The following is a 23,385-nucleotide window of genomic DNA, read 5'->3' as shown; positions in this document are numbered from 1 at the left end:
GGCAAAATGGGGTCCAACCCGTTACTAGCATGGGGTACCTAATAAAGTGGCCGGTGAGTGTATATGTGACTTGTGTGTGATCTCCTGTGTGCAGTCATACAACGCAAGTGTCCCGCATGCGCAGTCGAGGACGCAATGACGTCACAGGCCAGTGTGCTCTGCGTTTACGGAAGTAAACATGGATAGTAGTGCCGGCGCACATCTAACAGTCTTTTCCAACCATAAAAACACATTCTTTTCAATATGGTTAAACATAAATACAGCTCTCAGCATCATCATATGCCTTGTTTTTCTTGCCGCTTCTGCATAGCAAGACGCAGAATAGTGACCTTTATCTGGTATTAATGACATTCAGGTCGGAAGAATGCCACCTGGCAGTTCAGACATATTTCGCATATGAAAAGATGGGATTCAGTACCACATAGCCAAGTGGCCTGGGTCACATTGGAAAAAATTGGATCTGTGATGTCCAGACAGCCATGAAAAGATCAGATCTAGGTCGCATGTGGGCAAAAAAATCGGATTTGGGTCACTGCAGGCTGCAGTGTGAACGTAGCCTTAATGTTATTCAATGTTAAGTTAATCTACTGAGGCCAGCTAGTGGAGAAGCATCCCGCTGCAGTCTGTGGGAAGGCGGGGCTTGATGTCAAGCCCCGCCCACATCAAGGACAGCCATATTGGAAATGCTGACGTAACAGGGGAGGGAAGCACATAGATATATATGAAAAGATATGTAAAGATATGTTTTCATCTTAATTGTGAAAAGTTATCCCTCGAGCCCTGACGTCAATAGTCCGTCAATTTAAACAAAAATATGCCGCACAGTGCTGAGGCATCATTAGTGTGTTCAGCTTGAATCAGCAGGTTTAAGTAGCAGGTCGACCGCCCCAATATGGCGGCCGTAACAGCGCTGCGACAGCCAATGCGGGGTCTACTCATATTATGTTCGGAGTGCCACTTGTTAGAAGTTCAAAAGTCCTTTAGTTTGCAAATTGTATTCACAATGTGAATAATAAGAGAAATATTTGGCAAATAAAGAGAACAAAAGTGCACTGTGAATACTAAGTTGGCCAAAATTGTTGTCTAAATGTCTTGCCGACCAAACCTTTTTTCTATCTAGTCCTTATTCTAGTCCTTATTAAATAAGGCAAACGCTATTATATTTTGTATTTTAACTTCTTTATTTTAAGAGTACCATTCACAACATCAAAATCTGTTATTTGAACTTCAGCACCAGCAAGTATTTGGTTAAATCTGTTTTCTTATCAACGCTGGAGATAGGCACGAGCAACCCCCGCGACCCCAGAGGGATTAAGCGGGTCAGAAATTTGATGGATAGATTTTTTCGTTTTTTTTTTTTTTATTTTATTTAACCTTTATTTTACCAGGAAGACCCTTGAGATAAAATCTCTTTTTTGAGGGAGACCTGGCCAAGGGGCAGCAGTACAATAAGACGTATAAAAACACATAAAAACAACATAATAAAATCAATCATAGATAGATTTTTTTTCTCTATCTGGGATGGACTGGGAATCTGTCCAGAATCCACTGCACCAGCCCTAACAACACCACTATAGGGATAAGTGTGCGTGTATGATAATTATTGGATAGATAGATAAATGTGTCCTCAATGTAATGAACATTTGTCTCTAAACTACCAATTTAATTTACGTTTTATGACATTTGTCTGTGATAGGGTTCATATGTGTTCATCCTCATAATAATTCCTTATTGTTTATTTTAGACTGTTTGTTACTAATGTTATTTTAACATCTGAAAATAAGATTTAAGAAAGATTAAAAAATAAAAAGGACATACCACGTGACAGACATACCATGTGACATAATACATTTTTTTGGCCATTTCTCTCGCCAGCGCCTATAGGCAAGAGCGCACAGCATTTCCAATATGGTTGTCCTTGATGTGGCCTTCCCCCAGGCTGCAGCGGGATGTACTTGAGCTGGTTGTAAATGTTATAATTTTGTCTATTGCTAGATCACTAACGCGTCTTGTGGTCACTTTTATTACAACATCTTGTTTACCAGAAAGGATGAAAGCCTGTTGATCCATGTGCTCTGATAGAAGCACTTTTTTTTGTTGTGTTTTCTTTAAAGCTACAGTGTGTAACTTTTAGCAACATCTAGCGGTCAGACTGCAGACTGCAGCAACATGAACATCTCCCCCCCACCGCTTCTCCCCCCAACAGTACGGCGAGCGTTACGGGACAAAATGTCTTCCAAGACGTCCGCATCACTTACCTTCTCAAGTGATGAGGTTTGTTTACATAGATAATTTTACAGATAGTATTTCATTAGTCTGTGTAGGGTATAGATTTCATGTAGACTTAAGATAATAAATATACCCGTTATTTTTTCTACATCGTTTTGGCGATCTCGCAATCGCTAGTTTGTTGGCTCTGCGCTGCCGTAGCGCAAAGATGTCTGCCTCCATGACTGCGAGACCCGCTCCTATGTAATTATAAATAACGAATTCTAAGGCAACGCAAATATTAAGGTTAAGAGGCTGAGCTCGTAGATGATGATAAATAACATAGTTATGTATATAATATATTACATTTCTGACTGTATATCCCTGTAATTATTACACACTGTAGCTTTAATCTACCGTATTTTCACGACCATAAGGCGCACCGGACTAAAAGGCGCAGTCTCAGTTATGTGTCCCATTTCTGTATTTAACACACACATAAGGCGCACCGGACTATAGGGCGCGTTTTTTATATACAGGTACAAGTCCTCTACTACCTTTAAATACCTCTGCTGCGTATTTAAAAATACAGCGGGGGCAAAACTGAGTATGACTGTGCTTTATTCATGTATTTATTACAAAGTATTAATCAAACCTGGCAGCTGGCCGTGAGACAGACACATCGCAGATGACACAGCGCTGTGGTCACTCCTAAATTAACTTAAAATCCTGAAACCTGCTGACGGAATATGTTCGCTTTTATTGCCGGTATCCTGGTGCCTGCAGCTAAAATTATTTAGATGAAAAACACCTGCCAGCAGCCGCGGTGAACCCCAGGCTGCCCAGCCTACAGGCTGCTGATGAAAGGATTTCTCCTGTCGGCGCACCGCTGGTATGTGGGGGTCTGAGCGCCTCCGACAGAAATAGATAATCTGGATGAACTGACTGCAATTATTAAGTTTTCAGGTGGACTTTCTCACTTAAAAACATATTAAAACTACTTTATTCCCACTGATCACAGCAAATATAGCTGCAAGATTTAGATTATTTAGATGAAAAAACACCTGCCAGCCACCGCGCTGAAGAGGAAGAGACGCGCCGGGGCTGCTGTTGAATTAAGCTTTCAGGGAGAAAAATACAGCGGGAGCAAAACTGAGTATGATTGTGCTTTATTCATGTATTTATTACAAAGTATTAATCAAACCCATCAAAGTCATCATCCTCTGTTTCTGAATAAAACAGCTGCGCTAAATCAGACATGCCAGTTTCCCCTTCTTCGCTGTCAGTCACTTTCCGTGCAGCGCAGCTCCTCAGAAATAATGCCGGCTTTTGCGAAAGCTTGAACAACAGAGCCAGCAGACACGTAGTAGTCCAAGCATCTACAATCCATCCACAAACGGTGGCGTAACTTGCCCGGCGCTGCCTTCCCATTATCCTGAAACTGTGGTCTCCGTCTGTCATCCATCGCTCCCACGCCGCTTGCAGCCTTACTTTGAACGGCCGCTCCACACCGATGTCGAGCGGTGGAAGCTCCTTTGTCAGACCCCCGGGATAACGGCAAGCACAGCGTTCATTTGATTCATCTTTTTTTCACATCGGCTGTGATGGTGATGCGTGGAAAAAACCACCTAGTCTTCTCAGATACACCTGCCTCAGCCACGCAACCACCCGGCCTTTTTCATCTAACATCATATGTCATCAGAGCGCTGTCTGTCTCGCTGTCAGCTCCCAGATCAGCTTCTCTGATTGGTTGATGCGGCGCGTCCAGCAGCAAAACTTAAATTTTTCCATCTGAGCAGCAGCAGCGCGTTGGCGGTGCGTCAGATGCTTAACCGCTCCCGACGTGCTGCACCAAAACGCGCTGCAGGACCTTTTGCTGCACCTATACGCGCGTCAACCATTGACTTTGCATGATAACTCGCTGCTTCTGCTGCACCTGCTGGGTCTGGTTCACACCGATGTTGAGCGGTTGAACAGCGAGCACAGCATTCATTTGTTTCCCCATGTTTTTCACATCAGCTGTGAGATGGGCACGCATGGAGTTACATATTAACAGCGATGGTGAGGGGTGGAAAAAAAACACCTGGTCTCCTTACATTCAGCCACTCTTTCATCATCTCCTCAATGAGGTGGTCTCAAAAGTCGCAGTTACAACACACATAAGGCGCACCGCACCATAGGGCGCACCGCACATTTTGAGGGAAAAAAAAGACGTTTAAGTGCGCCTTATAGTCGTGAAAATACGGTAAGTGCAAAATGGCATTGTCTGTAAGTAATGTTCTAATTTGCCTGCCATATAAATCATAATTCGTAACCCGTTGACATGTTTTATATGAAGATGGACATTTTTACTTGTGTTGGCCCAAAGTGTTTAGCCTGGGTGCCGTTCCGAACTTAGTCCCGCCCACAACGTTTGAGGTCGGGAAGTTCGGTCTGGCATTGCTCAGTAGTAGCACGAGTATGCTCGCACAATATCTGTGCCTCGCTTATACGTCACGCACTCCGTTGCTCTTATTGGTTGTAGGTCTATCCAACTGAGTGCAGAGCCATTATTTTTCCTGGTTCGTTCAAAACACGCCCCATAATCACAGCTCTATGGAGCAGCATCAGACTCATATTCTGACTAGAATTGAGTAGGACTACGTCAGGCTACAATGTGTTAGCCTAGCTGGCATTAGTTTTCTGTACCTTGTGTTATAGTTTTACACGATTCTCTGCTAAAGAACCAAATGCAGTGCTTCTTGGTGGACGGATGGGAAAGTGTTTAGTTACCTTTATAGCTGAGTTAATGCTAAAGGTTGCAGTGCTTAACGAGGCCAGGACATCAGCCAAAGCCAGAAACTTTGGTCTTTCTGTGAACCCTGCTTTAGTTATTTCCTTCTGGGATCTTACAACTTTGCCTCCCTCGAAGAGGGTTTTTTAAATCTTTTTTTAGAATGGTTTTTCAGCAAAAGAAAAATTTACCTAAAATCAAAAAAATTTTGTTTTTCTCGGGGATTAAAGATTTAAAATTTCCTAAGGGGTTTGAAGTGGCTTTGAAATTTAAAAAAAACATCAAATTGACCTCTAAAATGGGTTGGCCAAAAGGGGTCTGCAATAAAGATTCCAAAAAAGGAAAAGAATTATGGACCCAAATAGTTTTAAAATTGGGCCTAAAATTTTCTTTGGGAAAGGGCTAAACCTTTGGAAAGGGGGAAAAAGTTTTGCGCCCCTAGGGGCCCAAAAGGATGTGACTGTTTTCCCTTTTCAATCTTACAAACAATTCAAAAAATTAAAAAAAAAAGGGTCTTAAAAAAAAAATTTAAAGGGGCCAAAACTTTGAGGAAAAAAATTGAAAAAAACAACAAAAAAAGTCATCAAACCACGCCCCCCTTTCAGAATGAAAGCTTGAGCTCTGCCCAAACAGTTTAAAGGGCCCCCAACCAGCCCCACCAATCAGAAAACCTGAGTCCATTTTGACATCCTGCCCAAAATTTGGGATTCTGATGCAAAAGTTTTCCCCTTAACTGTAAAACCCTGATCCCAAAAAGTATAACTTCACTGAGGGCCCCAAAATTCCTAAATTTTGGGGATGAAAAGGTTCTTAAAAAGAGTTTCAAAAAATAAAAATTTTTTTCGCGTAATTTTAGGATTTTTATTCTCATAAATTTACGGCTTTTTTTTTGAAATTTTTGACCTTAATCTTGAAATACAAAAAAAAATAAAAAAAAATCTGGGCCGGGTCCTTATACTTCGTATTTATTTTAATTTGGGTTAAAAAACCAAAAATTCTCTCAAAAAAAGGGAAAAAATCGGGTAAGGTTTAATTTAAATTTCTTTGGGCGGGTTTTTGGCTGGACAGAGCTAACGCTACAGGACCTAGCATACATCCTTTATCCTGAAAAATGTATTTAAATTTTAAAAACAATTGAAGGGATTACAATATTTCTACTGTAATGTTGTTACATCAAAACTAACCATCTCTGAGATATTTTATTTTATTGACAAAAGGGGTGCTTTCCACTTCAAAGGTCAAAGCCAAAAAACAAAGTGGTTCTCAACATTTTTATTTTTAAAATTTGCTATATTAGCAAGTGTTTTTGGGGTTGTTTTTGGTTACCCCGATGGTTTTTTAAAACAGTCTGTTAAGGAAGAAAAAATTCAAATATTTTTAATTTTGGAAAAAAAGGTTTGGGGGTTTTTTCCCCTCTTCCTCCCCAAGGTCCCCTCAGGGAGTTTGCGTGTCCCCCCCAAGGGGAAAACCAGCAAGATATGCGAACGTCCCCAGAAATCACAGAATTTAAAAATCCAACAAAAAACAGCTTTATAAATTAAAACCCAAAACGCAAAACCAACAGAAACAAACATTCATTTTCCCTTTGAGAGAAAAAAAATAGAAAAGAGGGCAAAAAAAGCGCCCTTTGGGGGAGAGCTGGTGCAAAAGCAAAAAGGGTTGGGCAGCTATCGGGAATTTTTGCCCCTGTCACAAAATTTTTAAAAATGTAGATAATTCCTTTCCCTTTAGAAAAAAGGTCCCCCAGCTTGACCAATTGGAACTCCCTTTGGCATTTTGAAAAACAAATTTTTAGGGCCGGGGCCCCCCCTTTGGTTTCAAAGGGGTTCAAATGGCTTGCCCAAGGGAGATAAAATTTTAAAACCAAAGAAAAGAATTTTGGGAATTTTGGGGGGGGCCCCCTTTCCGGGGCCAAAATAAATCTTCAAAAAAAACAAAACTTTTAAAATTCAAAATTTTTTGGGTTTCAGGGGAAAAAGGGGGTTAAATTTTCCCAACAGCTCCAAAATCTTGTTTTCTTTTTTTGGGCAACCCAAATTTTTCCACCCCAAAAAAATTGAATCCTGAAAACCCATAAATCCAAACTTTAACAAATGAAGTTTTTAAACAAATTCCCTTTTTTTTTTTCTTTTCACAAAATAAAAAAACCAATAAAAAATTTTTCAAATTCTAAAAAATTTTTTCAAATTTACCCCTTTTAAACATATTTTTCCTTTTTGACAAATTTTCAAATTTTAATTTTTTAAAAACAAAAAAAAATTTTTCTTTCAAACAAATTTTTAAAAATTTGATTTTTTTGATTTTTCACAACAGATGGGTTAAAAAATTTTTTTTTCCAATTTTTAAAAAACATGAAAAATTTAAAAATTTTTAAGAAAAAAATCTTAAAAAACCAAAAAATTTTTATTTTTTTTTTTTAAACTTTTCAATTTTAATTTTTTTTTCCCCAGTTTTTTTCACAAGAAATTCTCGAATGGTTTTATTCTGGAAAAAACCTTTAAAATTCTTTCTGGTAACCCAAGGGAACCCTTTCTCCCCTGGGGGGCTCAATTTTTTGGTTTTTCACCCCCCCCAGAAAAATACTCATTTTAAAAAGGCCCTTTCCCTGTGTTTATATTTTTCCCTTTAAAAGAAAAGTTTAAAATTCCTATTAACCCCGCCTTTTTGTTGAAAATTTTTAAGGAAATTTTTTGGGGTTTCAAAATTAAAAGGTTTTTTTTAAAACTCCCTTTTTAAACCCCTTTTTAAAGAAAAATTGTTTTTAAAAAAAAAATAACATTTTTCCTTAACATTTTCCCCTTTTAAAAAAGGGTTAAAAGACACCCGACCTCAAATTTTAAGGGGATTTAAACCCCTTTCTAAAAAAAGGGAACCAAAACCAAATTTTATTAAAAAACAAAAAAAAATTTTAAAGGGAAACTTTTTCCCCTAATAATAACAAAAGGTCCCCCGGGTTTTTTAAAATTTAAAAGAAAAAACCAAAAGCTCCCAAAACCCCCTTATCACCCAGCCCCGGAAAAAAGCATCTTGTAGGGAAAAACGAGCAGGCGGGCCACTGGCCTTTTCCCTTCCCCTTTTCTAAATTGAAAAAAGAAATAACCCAAAGGGGATAAGGCAAACCTTTCAGGTTACCCCAAAGATAAGGTACCACTAGGGGGGTTTTACAAAAATTAACCACAGAAATTTGAAATTTTTGAATGACCGATTCCTTTCCTTTTTTAACCAAAACAAGGGGGTAAAAAAAAACCACCGGGTTTCCAAAACCAAATTTTTAAATTTTTTTCCCGGGGGAATTTTTAAAAAGGGCATAGATTTTTTAACTCAAAATTTTCTCAAACCCCCTTCCTAAACCGCTCTAGGGACAGTTTTCCTTTTTCAGGCGCTTTGTTTTTAAAATTATTTTTTAAAGGTACAAGGGCAGCGTCTGGGAAACAAAAAGCCAACCCCTTTTTTTTACAAAAGCCATGTCCATTTTAAGGGGGCCATCCGATTTTGGAATTCTGATTTAAAGAAGTCCGGGGGGAAAATTTTTTGGTCCTTTTCAAAACCTTTCCAACAGCCCCCCTTTTTTTGGTAAAGATTTTTCTACCTCAAAAAAGATTTTTTTAATGGGAAATTAAATTTGGGAATTTTTCCTTTTTCAACAATTTTTTTTTTCGGGGTGTTTTAAGGACAGAAAGGGGGGGGAAATTCCCACTTTTTTAAAATTTTTTTCTTTTTAAAAAAACCTTTGCTGCAATTTTAATCCCGGCCAATTTATGGGTGGTTTTCCGGGGAAGGGGGGGGGAAAAACCCCTTTTTTGGGGGGACACCCGAGGGGGCCAATGGGAAAATAAAGGGGGTAGGGGAAAAAATTAGGTTTTCAAATCAAGAAAAGGTTTCCAAATGAAATTTTATACCCCCGTGTTTATTTTTTTTTGTGTCAGGGAAAAAAAAAAGTTAAAAGGGCACCTGCCCCCCCCTTTACAGGATCAAAAGGGCCCCTTTTTCTCCAAGAACCTGGGGGGACTGCAAGGCGAGTAAATAGCAAAAATTACTCCGGACCAAAAGTCTTTGGAGGAATGGGAAACATAAAATTTCTATCACCTCCCAAAAATAAAAAAGTCCAGCCGGCCCCAATTTCCCTTTTGGGGGTTTTTGCAAAAAAGGGAAAAATTACCCCAAAATTCACTGGGGAATCTGTCCAAAATTTGGGAAATCAGGGCCCCAAAGATGGGGGAAAATTTTTAAAAACAGACATACAATCCGGGTACCCTTTTTTCCGAAAAAAAGGGTTTCCCTTTTTAGTATTTTAATTTTAATAGCGGAAAAATTTTGGGTTTGGAAAACCCCATTTAAAAAATTTCATGGTTTTCGCCCCGTGTTTTAATTTCTCGGGCATGCAATAAAAACCCCCAGCTATCCCCCAAGTTTTAATTTGGGAAAGGTTCCGAAAAGTTTGAGGTCAAGCTTTTGCACTTTGCAATTTGCATTTTTTCCCAATAGGTTATTTTTTTTCCAAATGGGGCTTTTGAACCCCCAAATTTCAACCAAAAAACCCCGGGCCTTTACCCATTCATTTTTTTGGGAAGGGATGTCCAAGGGTTTTGACCAAGTTTAGTAAATTTTTAGCCGCAAACTAAAATCAAAAACCCAATTTTTCCCACTTCTTCCTTTTGGGGGCCTGATAAATTAATTTTAAAATAATTCCGGGGGTGGAATCTTTTCCTTTCTTTTTGAAACCCCCAAAAGGGTTAAATAAAAAAGCTAAACCCCCCGGATTTTTTTTTAAAAAAAAAACGCAAAATTGGCCTTTTGGGGGAAAGGGTTTTAAAATACAAGAAAAAAAATTTTGACCCTTCGTTTGGAGAAATTTTCCCCAAAGGGGGTCCCCCTGGGGTTTTTTTGGTTTTTCCCTTTGGGGTCATATTAAATTTGGGACTTTTTTAATAAGCAAAAAGGGGGAAAACTCCCAATTTTTAAATCCCACCCATAAAAGAAAGGGCCAAATTTCCCAAAATTAGGAAAATTAATTTTTCCCGAAAAAACCCTTTTTCCCTTCCTTTTTTAATTTAACAAATTCGCTGTAAAAGTGGGGACTCCACAAAAAATCCAAAGGGCTTCGGGCCGGGAAATCGAGGAGTCAAACCAGCAGCGAGGGATTTTTCCTCACACGGGGCAAATTTGGGGAAATCATTTCAAAGTCCCCAAACTATAATTTAATTAAAATTCCATGTTATTTAGTGGGGGGGGGCAAACTTTTTCCAACGGGAGATCCAAAGAACGGCTTCAAAACGGGGCATTTTTTTTTCATTTCCCAAAACCGGGGGAGCCCTCCACGTTCAAACAAAAATCGGTCGAAATCAAAATTGTCTGATAAATTTTAAAGCCCGGGCTTGGGAAGACCCTCCCTTAAAAACCCATACCCCCCGGGCAGAATAAAATCCAAAAAAATACACATAGAAAAAAGTTTCCCAAAAGCCAGATCATGTGTTTTAAGCTGAACTCCCATTATTTTAAACTTATCTAATGGGGTCTTCCGCTTTCAACAATTTAATCCCTCACCTGATGAACCACATAATTTTAACCATAAAACCAAAAACCAAAAAATCCCTTTTTCACTTATCAAATATGAAAAAACAAAAAACTCAGTTATCTGAAAGAGAAGCAAACACCCCCTAGGAATAAAAAAACCCAAAAAATAAATAAAAAAAAAAAATAACAGTAAGATATCTCAAAAATTTCTAAAAAATGCTCACAGACTTAAAAAAACAAAACACCACCCCAAAAATACAATTTGTCCAATAAAAAAAAAAAATAACAAAAATCAAAAAAAACATCATAAACACATAAAAAAATTTTCAAAATAGCAAAAAACACATAAAAAAAAAAAAAAAGCTTTTTTTTTTTTTTTTTACAATTCAAAAATAAGAACTTAGAGTTCGTCCTATCTCTTTTAATAGTCCCCCCCAAAAATTAAAAATAAATTTTTCGTCCGGAAAGACCAAAAATAAACCCAAAAAGAAACGAATGTTTTTTAAAAATTTGCAAAAAAAGAAAAAAACCAATAAAAAAAAGGGTTAAAATTTTAAAGATGGGTCTTTTACCTGATCCCTTTACTGTTCCTCCTCGTTTTTAAACCTCAGGTTTTCCCCCCCTGAGTGTCCTTTTTTTCTCCAAAGAAAAAATTTGGGGTATTTTGCCAATTTTTAAAAGTGAGTTTAAGGGGAGGGGGGCGATCTCCTTTTCTCAAAGGAAGGACACCAAAAACAGGATTTTTGTGCCTGTCTGGGGGGTTTTTAAACCCTTTTGATTCAGGAAAATGAAAAAAAAATCTTAGCAGGAATCCCCCTACACTTTTGCCTGGAAAAGCAGATCCCCCTCCGCGTTGGGGTGTGCCTGCAGCAAAACCCCCGACCGCAGGGTTTTTAAAAGCAGAATTTTCCTGTACCCCTTTTAGCGTGCGTTTTGGCCCCCTCACTGCTGTTTGGGACTGACTCCCAAAGGAACCACGTTCCCCCTTTTTTCCCCTTTTAAAAACCCGGGCAGCATGAAAATTTTCCCCTTTCCAAAACTCGGTATGGTCCCGGGGGAAGCGAGGTTCAGACCACTTTCTTTTTAAAAACCTTTTAGGGGCCCCCCATCCCAATTTTCCGGAACTGCTCCCGAGCCTGGGCGTTCCCTGTTGTCTGGTATTTTGTAAATTCTGCTGCCAGGGCCTGTAAATCAAAGAAGAAATCTTTTTGAGATAAATGTGCAAGTTCACCTTTCCATCCTGGATGCGGGGAGCAGGGCCCGGGAAAAATCCGTCCCGTCTGGAGCCAAAATGGAGGAACCCTGTTGATTGGTTAAAAGACTTTGGACAGACATCAAAGCAAAAAGGCAAAGCATCTACCCAATTTAAAATTTTTTTATGTTTCCCCATCTTTTCCAATTTTTTTTTTTAATACTTTGTTTTTTAAATTTTCAACCTTACCCTGTGATTGGGGGGAATACTGGGACCGAATGGGAAAGCTTCAAACCGAGCCCTCTTTCTCCACTTTCTGCAAACCCTTTGGGTTTCCCAAAATGATGCCCTTGTCTGATCTTACCTTTCTCTGGGAATCCATTTCGGAATGTAATTTATTGATCAGACACTTTTAAAACATTTGCTGTCCTCCTTTTTTGCTGGCCACGCCTTTTGGGCCCCCAGAGTATCAAACAAACACTTAATACATACCTTTATCCTCTAACGGGCCCTTTAAACATGTCTGTAAAAAACAATAATAATTTCCTTACCTGGTTGGTAAATGCAAGGGAAATGGGCCCCCCCTTTGGGGGTCTGATAGTTGGTTTTTCCCCTTTTTTTGTCCACAAATTTTTACCCTTTTTTTTACATGACCTTACCAATGTCCCTCAAAAATTGGGGTGCCCCCAGTCCCCTAGGTTTTTTTTTAAAATCTTGTAAAAGCCCACATGTCCAAAGGGCCATGAGCTTCCTGAAAAACCTGGATTCTCATATTAGGAGGAAGAATTACTTTTCCCTTCGGTCCCCGCCAGAGTCCCTCCATGCAAAACGGCACCTCTTGGGTTTCCCCAGACGGGGTCGTTCTTCAGGTACACCCTTTTCTGATGAGAAAAAAATTTTCCCCCAGGTAATTTTTGGTTTCCCCTCTGCCCCCAATTTTTAGTACTTACCAAATTTAAAAAAGATGGGAGGATCCAGCTTTCCCTTTTAGGCCCCCTCATCCCCCGCCGCATTTCCTGCTTTCAACCCTGGTCTTTTTTTTGATCATGTCCCTTGCATTTTTCACCGCAACAGATTGAGGGAGCATAATGCCTCCGGGCCCAAATTTTTTCCCTTTCATTTTTATGTTTTTTTGGGCTTTTTTGCTGTGTTATAAATCCGCCTAAAACCCCTGGGAAATTCCACGTGTTTCGGCACAAACCACAAGGCTGAATCACGTAAAAAGATTCACCCTTTAATCCTTTAGCTAATTTTTAGGGCCCCAACCACGCTTTTCACTTCTGCCTTTTGTGCTGATTTTGGGGACCCTGAACCTTTCTGCCTTTAAACCTGAAACTCACGCCCACATCTTCCACTACGGCCTTTTCGCTCTCAATCCGTCTGTGTCATGTTTTTAAAAACAACCATCGTGTAAAAAAATTTTTCACATCTTTTCCTCCTAAAGGAAAGCTTTTAGGGCAGGTCATTTTTTCTTCCTTTTGTACTAAATCCCCCAAAAGGGTTTTGTGGCTGTCCTTTTTTTGCAAACCGTCCCGCCATAAATTTACCCCCGTTATGTACAAAATTATTTTTAAAGGGGATTCCGAAAAATTTTTCTCAATTTTTGTTGTCTCAATGTTGCAAAGTGAAGTGTTGTGGAAAATTTACATATGGGTTTCCAAAAACTTGGTTTATGTCATAATCCCGCAATGGGTGACCCATCACAATGTTTGCTGTTTTTTGAATCATTTTTCCTACACCTGCTGCATGTCCCTTTACATTTCAGGATGCCTTTTCTTCCATAGGAACTAACATTTCAACTGACATATTGGGGAATTCTCCTCTCACCCCCCCCTTTTTTTTGAAACAGAACTGCATTAACTTCAGCTCTGTTACAGAAAAAATCCAAATAGAACGTGAAGTATAGTCAGGAAAAGGCCAAAATGCACGCAGCAGCCAATTGTTTGTTTCAGAGAAAGAAAAGCATCTTCTGCCTCCCTAGTCCAATTCAGAGCATGGCTTTAATTTCGAAAACCCATGCCCTGACAACGCCCGAAGTTGGGCCCTCTTCCCAGTATAGTTAGGGAAAGTTTAAAAACCCACTATTTTCCAGTTTAGTCCCCAAAAAAAGCCCAAAACTCCTCACCCGTAAAATGGTTTGGGGGGATTCAAAATCCGAATTTTTGACTGGGAGACATCCCGAGTGCCTGTTCCCCCTGATTTAAAACCCCCTCCCAAAAAGGAAACTTGTTTCCCCCCGCAATTTCAATTTAATTTGCTGACTTTTAAAAAACCCGTCAGCCCAGAGTGACAACAGTCGTCGTGTGGCCTTTAAAAACAAGACTCCAACGTTTTTTGGGTGCCAGCATGAGGGGCATCCCAAAATACTGAATCAAGGGCACACCCTCTGGTAACCACGTCCGATAACTGATGTTTCAAAATCTGATTAAAAAGCCCCGGGGAGAGAGCAAAACCCTGTGGCAGACGCGTATATCTCAGCTGCTGACCTCTGTAGGTGAAAGAAAACACATCTCTACATTCCTCAGCCAACGGGAGACAAAAGAAAGCGTTAGCAAGGTCCACACATGAGAACCAAGTTTGAGAGGGATCAAGGTTAGTTAGTGCAACATGGGGATTAGGCACAGGCACCGTAGGGGTCAATAAAACAGAATTAATCGCCCTAAGATCATGTGCCATGCGGTATTTACCTGTCCCCTTCTTTTCCACAGGTAAAATAGGAGTGTTCCAGGAGGAGGTGGAAGATTCTAGCACACCTGCCTCTAAAAGACCCCTAATAGTTTCTGCGATCCCCTCCTCTGCCGCCCGCTTGTGAGAATACTGTGACCTCCAAATAGGAGGACCCGGTTGTAAATCAAAGGTGACAGGTGTTACATCAACAAGCCCCACATCAGTGGGACCTGTAGCCCACAAACACTCCGGCAAAGAAGACAACATTGCCGCAGCAGTTGGATGATCAGTCAACTCCCTGCCATGGTGCCTAGGAAGTTGAACATGTTCCAAAAGTACAGAGTCCACAGCCGAACATTTTATTTTGTACGTGTTTGTAGAAGGAGAGAAGGAGAGGTCAGGAGCAACAGTATTCTGCCAGTCTGAAACTGCAAGAGAGCCTTTTACCACGCCCCCCAATTCCATGGCCTGATGGCCAGGATGCAGAGCCAAAGAAATATGTGGAACTGCCTCATCATGCATCTTATACCAAGCCAACTGATCCTGAGTCAGATTAACCGCAGCAGAAACCCCCTCCGGTGCCACATAAATGTCCTGTGAAAACACAGTCCAATCTTTACCAGCTAAATGCAGCTCAAACTGCTCCTGGAACCATTCAGTCTGGTCTTGGTCATAAAACAAAGTTACGTGAGGAAGATCAGGAGTCGGCCCATACGGTGCAAGTGCTTGGATCCAGGGGTTCCAAAGCAGAAAACAGGACAGGATCCCAGCATGGTCAGTCGTCTCTGGCTGTAAAAGACCCCAGTATATGTCAGCCAGAAGCTCCTCAGATTGCTGGAGCAAAAATTGTCCATGTGTATATACTTGAGAACAGGCATGGGAAGATCCATCAGGAAAAGTGACAAGTAGTCCATCATGTCCGCACAAAATAGTTGCCCCCAGAGCAATCAACAAATCTCTCCCTAATAAGTTCACAGGAGATGAGGGGGAACACACAAAAGGATGTGTCACTTTTTGTCTGCCCACAACTGTGTGTAAAGGTGTGGAGATAGGCAGAGTTTGTTTCACCCCAGAAAAACCAACCACTGATATTGTCTGATCAGAAAGTTTTTGCAAAGGAAGGACAACATTCATGGTGGAATATGTTGCCCCTGTATCCACCAAAAATGGCAATGTTTGTCCATGGTAAATGGTAAATGGCATGTACTTATATAGCGCCTTTATTCAAGCTAGGAGACTTGACCAAAGCGCTTTACACTACATTCATTCACCCATTCACACACACACTCACACACTGATGGTGGCAAGCTACATTGTAGCCACAGCTGCCCTGGGGCTCACTGACAGAAGCGAGGCTGCCGTACACTGGCGCCACCGGGCCCTCTGACCACCATCAGTAGACAATGCAGGTGAAGTGTCTTGCCCAAGGACACAACGACAATGAAAGTCGGAGTCGGGGCTTGAACCGTCAACCCTTCGATTTCAGGGCAAACTCCTACATCCAACGCCACTGTCGCCCGTTGGATGTAGGAGTACTTTGCACTTACTTTGCAGATTTAGATTGGTCCCATCCCCATGCAACCTAGGGGTGGAGGTAAACCTCACAGCACCCCTCACGTGTGGGTGAAAAGATGAGGAGTGTCCTAGAGAAGGCGGAGCTTCCTCTCCAAGACGTCCCACCAGTTTCATATCCATGCTCAGTTGTACCTCCCCCTGTTCCTCCTCCTTAGAGGAAGGGGCTAAGGTGGGGGCGGTGCTGCATGGTTGATGTGTAATACGAGTCATACTTGGTAAAGTCGCAGAAGGAGGCAGGGAAAAACAGAGTTTTTCACGCTGGACTCGATCTGCCATAGGAAGACTATCAGAAACAGGGAGAAACTGTATAAGGGATGTCGGGGATAGAGTCGTTGACTCGGGTGCCTCCTTTACCGGTGGAGCACAAGAAACAATCGGAGGAGGAGCTCCCACAATATCCCATTCTGCCGTACCCATACGAACATCCAAAACTGGATACAATCCCGTGTAAAAGGGATTGGTATTATTATATGGAGGCGGGAGTGGAGCATCAGATGGACTATGTAGCTGTTTAGGTTGTTCAGAACACACCTCCGGACGATCTACCTGAGCGTGAAATGAGTCCGAAGTCTGTGTAACTGACCCCTTTTTATAAAGGTGATCCGTTCCCTGCCAACCCACCAGAAGGTTAGCCCACAACTGTCTATCCTGTTCCGCGTGCTCTAGCTTTTTAATTAGTCTTTTCTTGCCAAACAGACTAGCTTCATCCTTCTGTAATCGCACTGCATCCCTGACAGCTAAGGCTTGTTTTAAACAATCATTCAAAATCAAACCCAAAGGCTTTGTCGCAGTAAGAAGTTCGTTCTGTTTGCGAACCGCATTTTCCAACATGATTTTCAAATCAACCGCCTTCAGATGAAGCGAAGCCAAACCAAGCTGCTGATCATAAATACCAATTAAGTCATCAATCTGTTCCCGCAGAGTTTCCCACGGACCTAAACCATAGGAATGGCCAATAACATCTTTTTGCAACTCGGAGTCCATCCTATCGTTACAAGAAAAATGCGGCAAAAATCAACTCAAATCAGCACAAACAGCGGTTTTCAGCGTTCCACTCAGCAATCCACACACAGACACACACACACAGAGCTCTGCAGATTCAGACACCACACACCACAGCAGCAGTCTCAAAAATTGCCACAAACATAGAAATACAGACAACACAAAACACAGTGTCAGACAAGCGGAAAAGACAGAGAAGAAAAAATAAAAATTAAAAATTAGGCGCCGGCTACAAAATATATATGATGCATCAATCTCAGTCCCTCACTTCAGAGCTGGGTCAAGCTCGAGGCGAAAATAAGCCTCAATTTAGTTTATTCGATCAATCAATCCACCCAGTGACAAAAGGTTTTTTTTCTTTTCCAGCTGGGGAGAGCGATCTAACCCTTATTAAATCAAATAATTTATTTTAGTCCTTTATACTATAAGCAACCCGATTAAGGGTGCCAAAGAAAGGTGATCCAACCCGCTATTAGTCCTTTATTTTCCACGAGTGATACAACTCGGTCCAATTAATCTGCTATTAGTCCTTATTCCATGAGTGATACAACTCGGTCCAATTAACCCAAATAATTATAAGTCCACTGGAGATGAGTCGAAATCTCCGGGCTGATACAAGCCCCTGCTAATTAATACACAGACACCCGAAATTCTTTTTTAGAGGCACAGGCATTGCTCCTCAGGGTAAAGAATAAATTAATCTTTATTAATTAATCAATTAATTAATTAATCAATCAATAAAACCTTCTTTTTAAAAAAAACCAGCTTAAGTCAGAGTTAACGTAAAGGCTCTGTTTGAACTAGCCACAGTTCCCTGTAATGTGTATTTATCCAAATCCTTAAACAACCGACTCTTTTAAGAGAGATTCTATCTATTTCTGCAGCTTCTGAATTCTGTGAGGCCGCACACAGCAAATCAGCCCCGGTCCGACCACACGGCGCTTCAGACAACTAAAAAATAATCAAATACGGTCTTACCACACCGAAGCGTCGGGCCGAGACGGATCAATCAGGACCAAACAGCCGCTCGCCGAGACTCCAGAACCGGCACGAGCCCCCAATTTGTTAAGGAAGAAAATATTCTAAATAGTTAACTTTGGAAAAAGGTTGGGTGTTTCTCTTCCTCTCCCAGGTGCGCTCAGCGAGCTGCGTGTGGCCCCCAAGGAAAACCAGCAAGATATGCGAACGTCACAGAATCACAGAATTTAATCCAACAAAAAACAGCTTATGAATTAACAACAAAACTGCAGAACAACAGAAACATACATTCAGTTACCTGAGGTAGAGAAAAATAGAAAAGAGAGGCAAAGACGCGTCTTTGTAGAGAGCTGGTGCAAAAGCAAAAAATGGCAGCTATCTGAATTTTTGCCCCTGTGCACAAAATTTTATAATGTAGATAAGTCCTTCCCTTTAGTATAAGGTCGTCCAGCTTGACCAATTGGAAGCTACTTTGGACACTCAGAAAAACTAATTTACGGCCGGGCCCCCCACTAGATTCTAAGGTCATCTGGCTGTCATGAGATAAAGTTTAACAGAATCGATGTGGAATGTTGAGGGCCCCTTTCCTGCCATAAATCTCAAGAACAAACTTAAATTCAGTATTTTGGTTCAGGGAAAGGTTATCTTCACAGCTCAATCTTGCTCTTTTGCACCATTCCACCCCAAAAGATTGAATCCTGCCTTAAACCACATAGAATCAACAGAACATGAGATACAATTCCTTTTTCTCACATATAAAACATAATATTCAATCTAACATATTCAATTACCCCATTAAACATATATCCTGAGCAATTTTCTAATAGTAAACAAAACATTTTCATTCAAACAATTTCAATTTGATTCTGATATTCACACAGATAGTACAACTTTCAATTAAAAAACATGATATTAATATTTAGAAAAATGTCTTAAAAACTAAATGTTAGTGTTTTAACATTCTACATTTTATTCAGTATCACAGCATCTCAGATGTTTATTCTGGAAGACCTTTGATCTTCTGTAAACCAAGGAGACCTCTCCCCTGAGGCTCAACTGTTATTCACCCCCCAGGAGATACTCATTTTAAGGCCTCCTGTGCTTTGAATACTTACCCATTAGTAGTTTTAAATCATTAACACAGCCTTGTTCAAAATTCAGAAATATGGTCAAAATGAAAGTGTTCAACATACCTTTTACACACGCCATAAGATTAACTGTTTTAAAAACTAAAATAATCATTTTTCTTTAACAAGTCCCAACTCTCACTTCTCATCATTTGTCATGAAGGTGGCTTCTTCTTCGCTGAGCCGATGCGAAACAATAAATACGTGACCATGATGGATCCCTTCCAGATCAAGTACGGCAAGGTCCCGACAGCGGCTCTGTCGCTGGCTTCTCTCATATCAGAGATCATGTGGGTAACAGGAACGCTCATCGGATTAGGTAGGAATGTTTCTATATATGCAACCAGTGGAGTGTGTGAGTGATGCATTCCTCTCCATGTGCTGATCCTGGCAGCTGTTTGTGGCCGCGCTTTGCTGAGGTGTTGAGTGAAACTTAAAACTTTGTATTGTCCGGCTGTGAAATAATCCCATCCAGAGAACAAGCTCTCATATGGTAGCAGCACCATCAGCAGTGATCACTTTCAGGTTCTATTGTTTCAAACATTTGCTTAAATTTGTTCTACTGATGTTTCTATTGTACAAAATAAATAATAGATTATCATATTATCAAAGAAGAAGCAACACAATCAGTTTATCCATATTTATCTTGTAAAGCACCCTGTTGCTGTAATGTTAAACTGAGAAAAAGAAAAGATTCACAGTTCAATATCTGAGGAAGCACATTCCATCACTTTTATTAGAGACCTTATTTACATTTTTACTGAAATTGTATTTAAAATAGCTGTTTTATTTGACCCTTCAAGACTATAAAATATTGATGTGCAGACTGACACCTCAGTAGTTCAAGTATCTTTAAGCAGTGGTGTCAAAAGTACACATTTGTTACTTGAGTAGAAGTATAGATACTGCAGTTTAAAAACACTGGTAAAAGTTAAACCATCAACTTGATCTCTTTACTTGGGTAAAAGTGAAAATGTATGTGCTCCAAAAACTATTTAGAGTATAAAGGAACCTTTAAAAAACAGCTAGATGCCACTATATGAATTGAAAGCTCAATTTTTCGACTAATTCTAAAAATTCTGTGAGATAGGGCCAAGGATGAGGGAGGTCTTGTTGGTCTCCATCTCCCGATACGCTCTCACCTGTGTCCGACCTTTCAGACATTTCAACATTTTTTTCTGAATCCCACATTGTAGCATGGCATAGACAATTCACGTTAGCAGTTTGAAGAACACCTGCTTGCTTCTGATGATTTCCTTTAGCTAACCAATGAGTGTTTGCGTTCTATGACTCATCCAATGACACTAGTTTTCACTAGATGTGGATGGAGCCAATGATCTGCATTGGATGGAGCACATGACCTGAAATAAATATTTATAAACATTAAACCAGGGGGAACTAATTAATCAGAATAAAGAAAATCATCAACCAGTAAAAGTCTGGAGACATTTTTAATGATCTGTTACTTTAAACAGAATTTAACACTGAAATAAAATGAGGTGTTTATGCATCCATGTTATACATTGAATTTTTAAATAAAAAATATATATAATTTTTTAAATCTCAAGTGTTTTTTGAAGTAGAGAAGAATCGTTCAGTTTGGTAGATGGACAATTTCCTGATTCATATATTTCTTTTAAAACACCTGAACTCACTGTTATTTTTCTTTTTTACTGTCTTAATGAGATCAGTGGGCTTTAGGCTGCCCTGCAAGGCTTTAAACCTGGGTTTAAATGGAGACAAAGCCATTCTCAAGCACATATCAAGGTGCTTATTTTGAGCCTGGATCCATATTTATTTTTGATTCTGTTCATGGTGGAGAATCCTGCTTCACAGCAGCAGGTTAGCTGCATGCTTGTAGCGACAGTGGAAAGGAAAAACTCCCTTTTAACAGGAAGAAACCTCCAGCAGAACCAGGCTCAGTGTGAGCGGCCATCTGCTGAGGCTGACTGGGGTTCAAGGAGACAGAAGCAGACATAGAAATAGAAGCATAGATACAAAAGGCAACTTTCAATATGCTCCACAGGCGGCCCCGTCCAGGAAACACACAGCCAGGCAGACGAGCTCCGAGCCAGCTCCCATGTCAGAGGATGAAGAGAGCACATTCAGTTAGTCACAGTCAGAGAAACAGGACTACACTGAAAAACAGGCCAATCTCCAACATCTTTAACAGGGGTGTTGTTAGTAGCAGCACAGCTGATATTTCTCTCCAGGATGGCGTCACAGCCAAACAGGAACAGACCAGATGAAGCTACTATGAGAAAAAGTAGAGAGAGCAGAACGTTAGAGAATGAACTAACAGATTCTGCAGAATAGGAGAATAGAGATAGAATGAAGCAGAATGATGAAATGGGGGTCCCTATGTCCTCCAGCAGTCTAAGCCTATAGTAGCATAACTATAGAGATAGCTCAGGATAACCTGAGCCACTCTAACTAGAAGCTTTATCAAAAAGGAAAGTTTTAGGCCTAGCCTTAAAAGTAGACAGGGTGTCTGCCTCACGGACTAAAACTGGTAGCTGGTTCCACAGGAGAGGAGCCTGATAACTAAAAGATCTGCCTCCCATTCTACTTTTAGAAATTCTAGGAACCACTAGTAAACCTGCAGATTGAGAGTGAAGTGCTCTGTTAGGAACATAAGGAACAATCAGATCTCTGATATCAGATGGAGCTTGGCCATTTAAGGCTTTATATGTGAGAAGGAGGATTTTAAATTCTATTCTTGATTTAACAGGAAGCCAATGAAGAGAAGCCAGGATAGGAGAGATATGATCTCTCTTTTTCATTTTCATCAGAACTCTGGCTGCAGCATTTTGGATCAGCTGAAGGCTTTTAACTACAGTTTGTGGACTTCCTGATAGCCTTGAAGTAACAAATGCATGGACTAGTTTCTCAGATTTTTACTTTATTTAATTTAATCAATTTAATCCCAATGAAATGACTCTGGTCCAAAGACTCCTGGCTTTGCACTTATTCCAGTAGTACATCACAGGTAACATGAGCATGAGGAAGATTCATTATTAACGTGAACACCTGAAATCAATCAGATAAGATTTAAACCAGTCTAGAGCTTTTCTTTTAATTCCAACCAGATATTCAAGTGCACCGCCCGACAACATTTCCAGTCGAGATCAGCAGCTCCCCACCCGTGCTGTAAACAGTGTTGGTGAAGCACTGCTCTCCCCTCTTAAGGCGGGGGCTGGTTTACCAGAACATTTTTAAGGTCCCCCTCCATGGCCTCTCCGAATTCCTCCCACACCTGAGTTTTTGCCTCTGTGAACTCATTAGTTGCAGCACACTTGGCCTGCCGGTACCTTTCAGCTGACTCTGGGGTCCCACTAGCTAACAACGCCAGGTAGGCCTCTTCCTTCAGCTTACCGGCATTCCTTACTTCCGTGTGCCACCACCGGGTTCGGGGATTGCCGCTATGACCGGCACCAGAGGCCTTACGGCCACAGCTACGAACAGCGGCATTGACAATGGAGGAGGAGAACATTGACCACTCCATGCTTCCAACCTCCCTCGGGATCTGGGAGAAACTCGTCTGGAGGTGGGAGTTGAAGACCTTACTAACAGAGTGATCTACCAGACGTTCCCAACAGATCCTCACAACACGCTGAGGCCTACCTGGTCTGAATGGCTTCCTCCCCTCGAGAAAACATTCTTATTTAACCATTTACATTTTGTTATTGATTTAATGGGACATTAGAGTATTTAACTGTGCATTTTACAGTTTAATCAACATTTAATTTTATTTCATGTTTAAGATGAATAACTATAACATTTATTTCACATTTATCTATTCAATGATATGTTTTAGCCCTCCACATACCTGAGTACATCAGTGTTTCTGACAACCTTCTTGTGACCTCTCATCTGGTGTCCTGTGACCCCACAGAGGGTGCAGATCCCCTATAAAGAGCAAAGCAGTAAAGGTTTAAGATGCTGCACATTAATAATAAAAGGGCCTGCCTACACTTATCAGGAGTGTTTTTATTTTCTTTAGTTTTACTGAATTCTGTGTTTGAAAAGAATTGCTTTCTTTACGTCAAACCATTTCTCTACATATGTTGAAATAATTCTTCTGTTGTAACAGCACTTGTATCATATCAAAAGTTTTCTTTTTAATCAACATTTTAATCAATATTGTTTATATTGCACACACTTTGACGTGATAACCTTGGACAAGCTAACATGATGGGCAAGGTAAGCTTTTTGTTTAGGACAATTCGGTATCAAAACAACTGAAACTGGTCGACATGAGAAGAAAAAAAAAAGTAAATTACAGTGGCATAAAGGTAATGTGAATAATGAGAGACTAAAAGTTAAGATAATTTTATGAAAATAAATGG

The 23,385-nt window shown here is 40.3% G+C and overlaps 1 protein-coding gene across 1 annotated transcript in view; it reads left to right on the top strand.

The window, feature by feature from the left end:
* Positions 1-23,385, top strand: part of LOC119795244 (high-affinity choline transporter 1-like) — a 39,192-nt gene that overhangs the window by 4,101 nt on the left and 11,706 nt on the right. The window contains exon 3 of the mRNA XM_038303139.1: positions 19,200-19,355. Within this exon, the coding sequence (XP_038159067.1) occupies positions 19,200-19,355 (156 nt within the window). The remainder of the gene's footprint in view (positions 1-19,199; positions 19,356-23,385) is intronic.

This window comes from Cyprinodon tularosa, unplaced genomic scaffold (assembly GCF_016077235.1).
Source record: "Cyprinodon tularosa strain WSP-4 unplaced genomic scaffold, ASM1607723v1 ctg505, whole genome shotgun sequence".
Classification (NCBI taxonomy): domain Eukaryota; kingdom Metazoa; phylum Chordata; class Actinopteri; order Cyprinodontiformes; family Cyprinodontidae; genus Cyprinodon; species Cyprinodon tularosa.
Note: the sequence above shows the minus strand (reverse complement) of the source record. Positions and strands in the feature narration are given on the sequence as shown.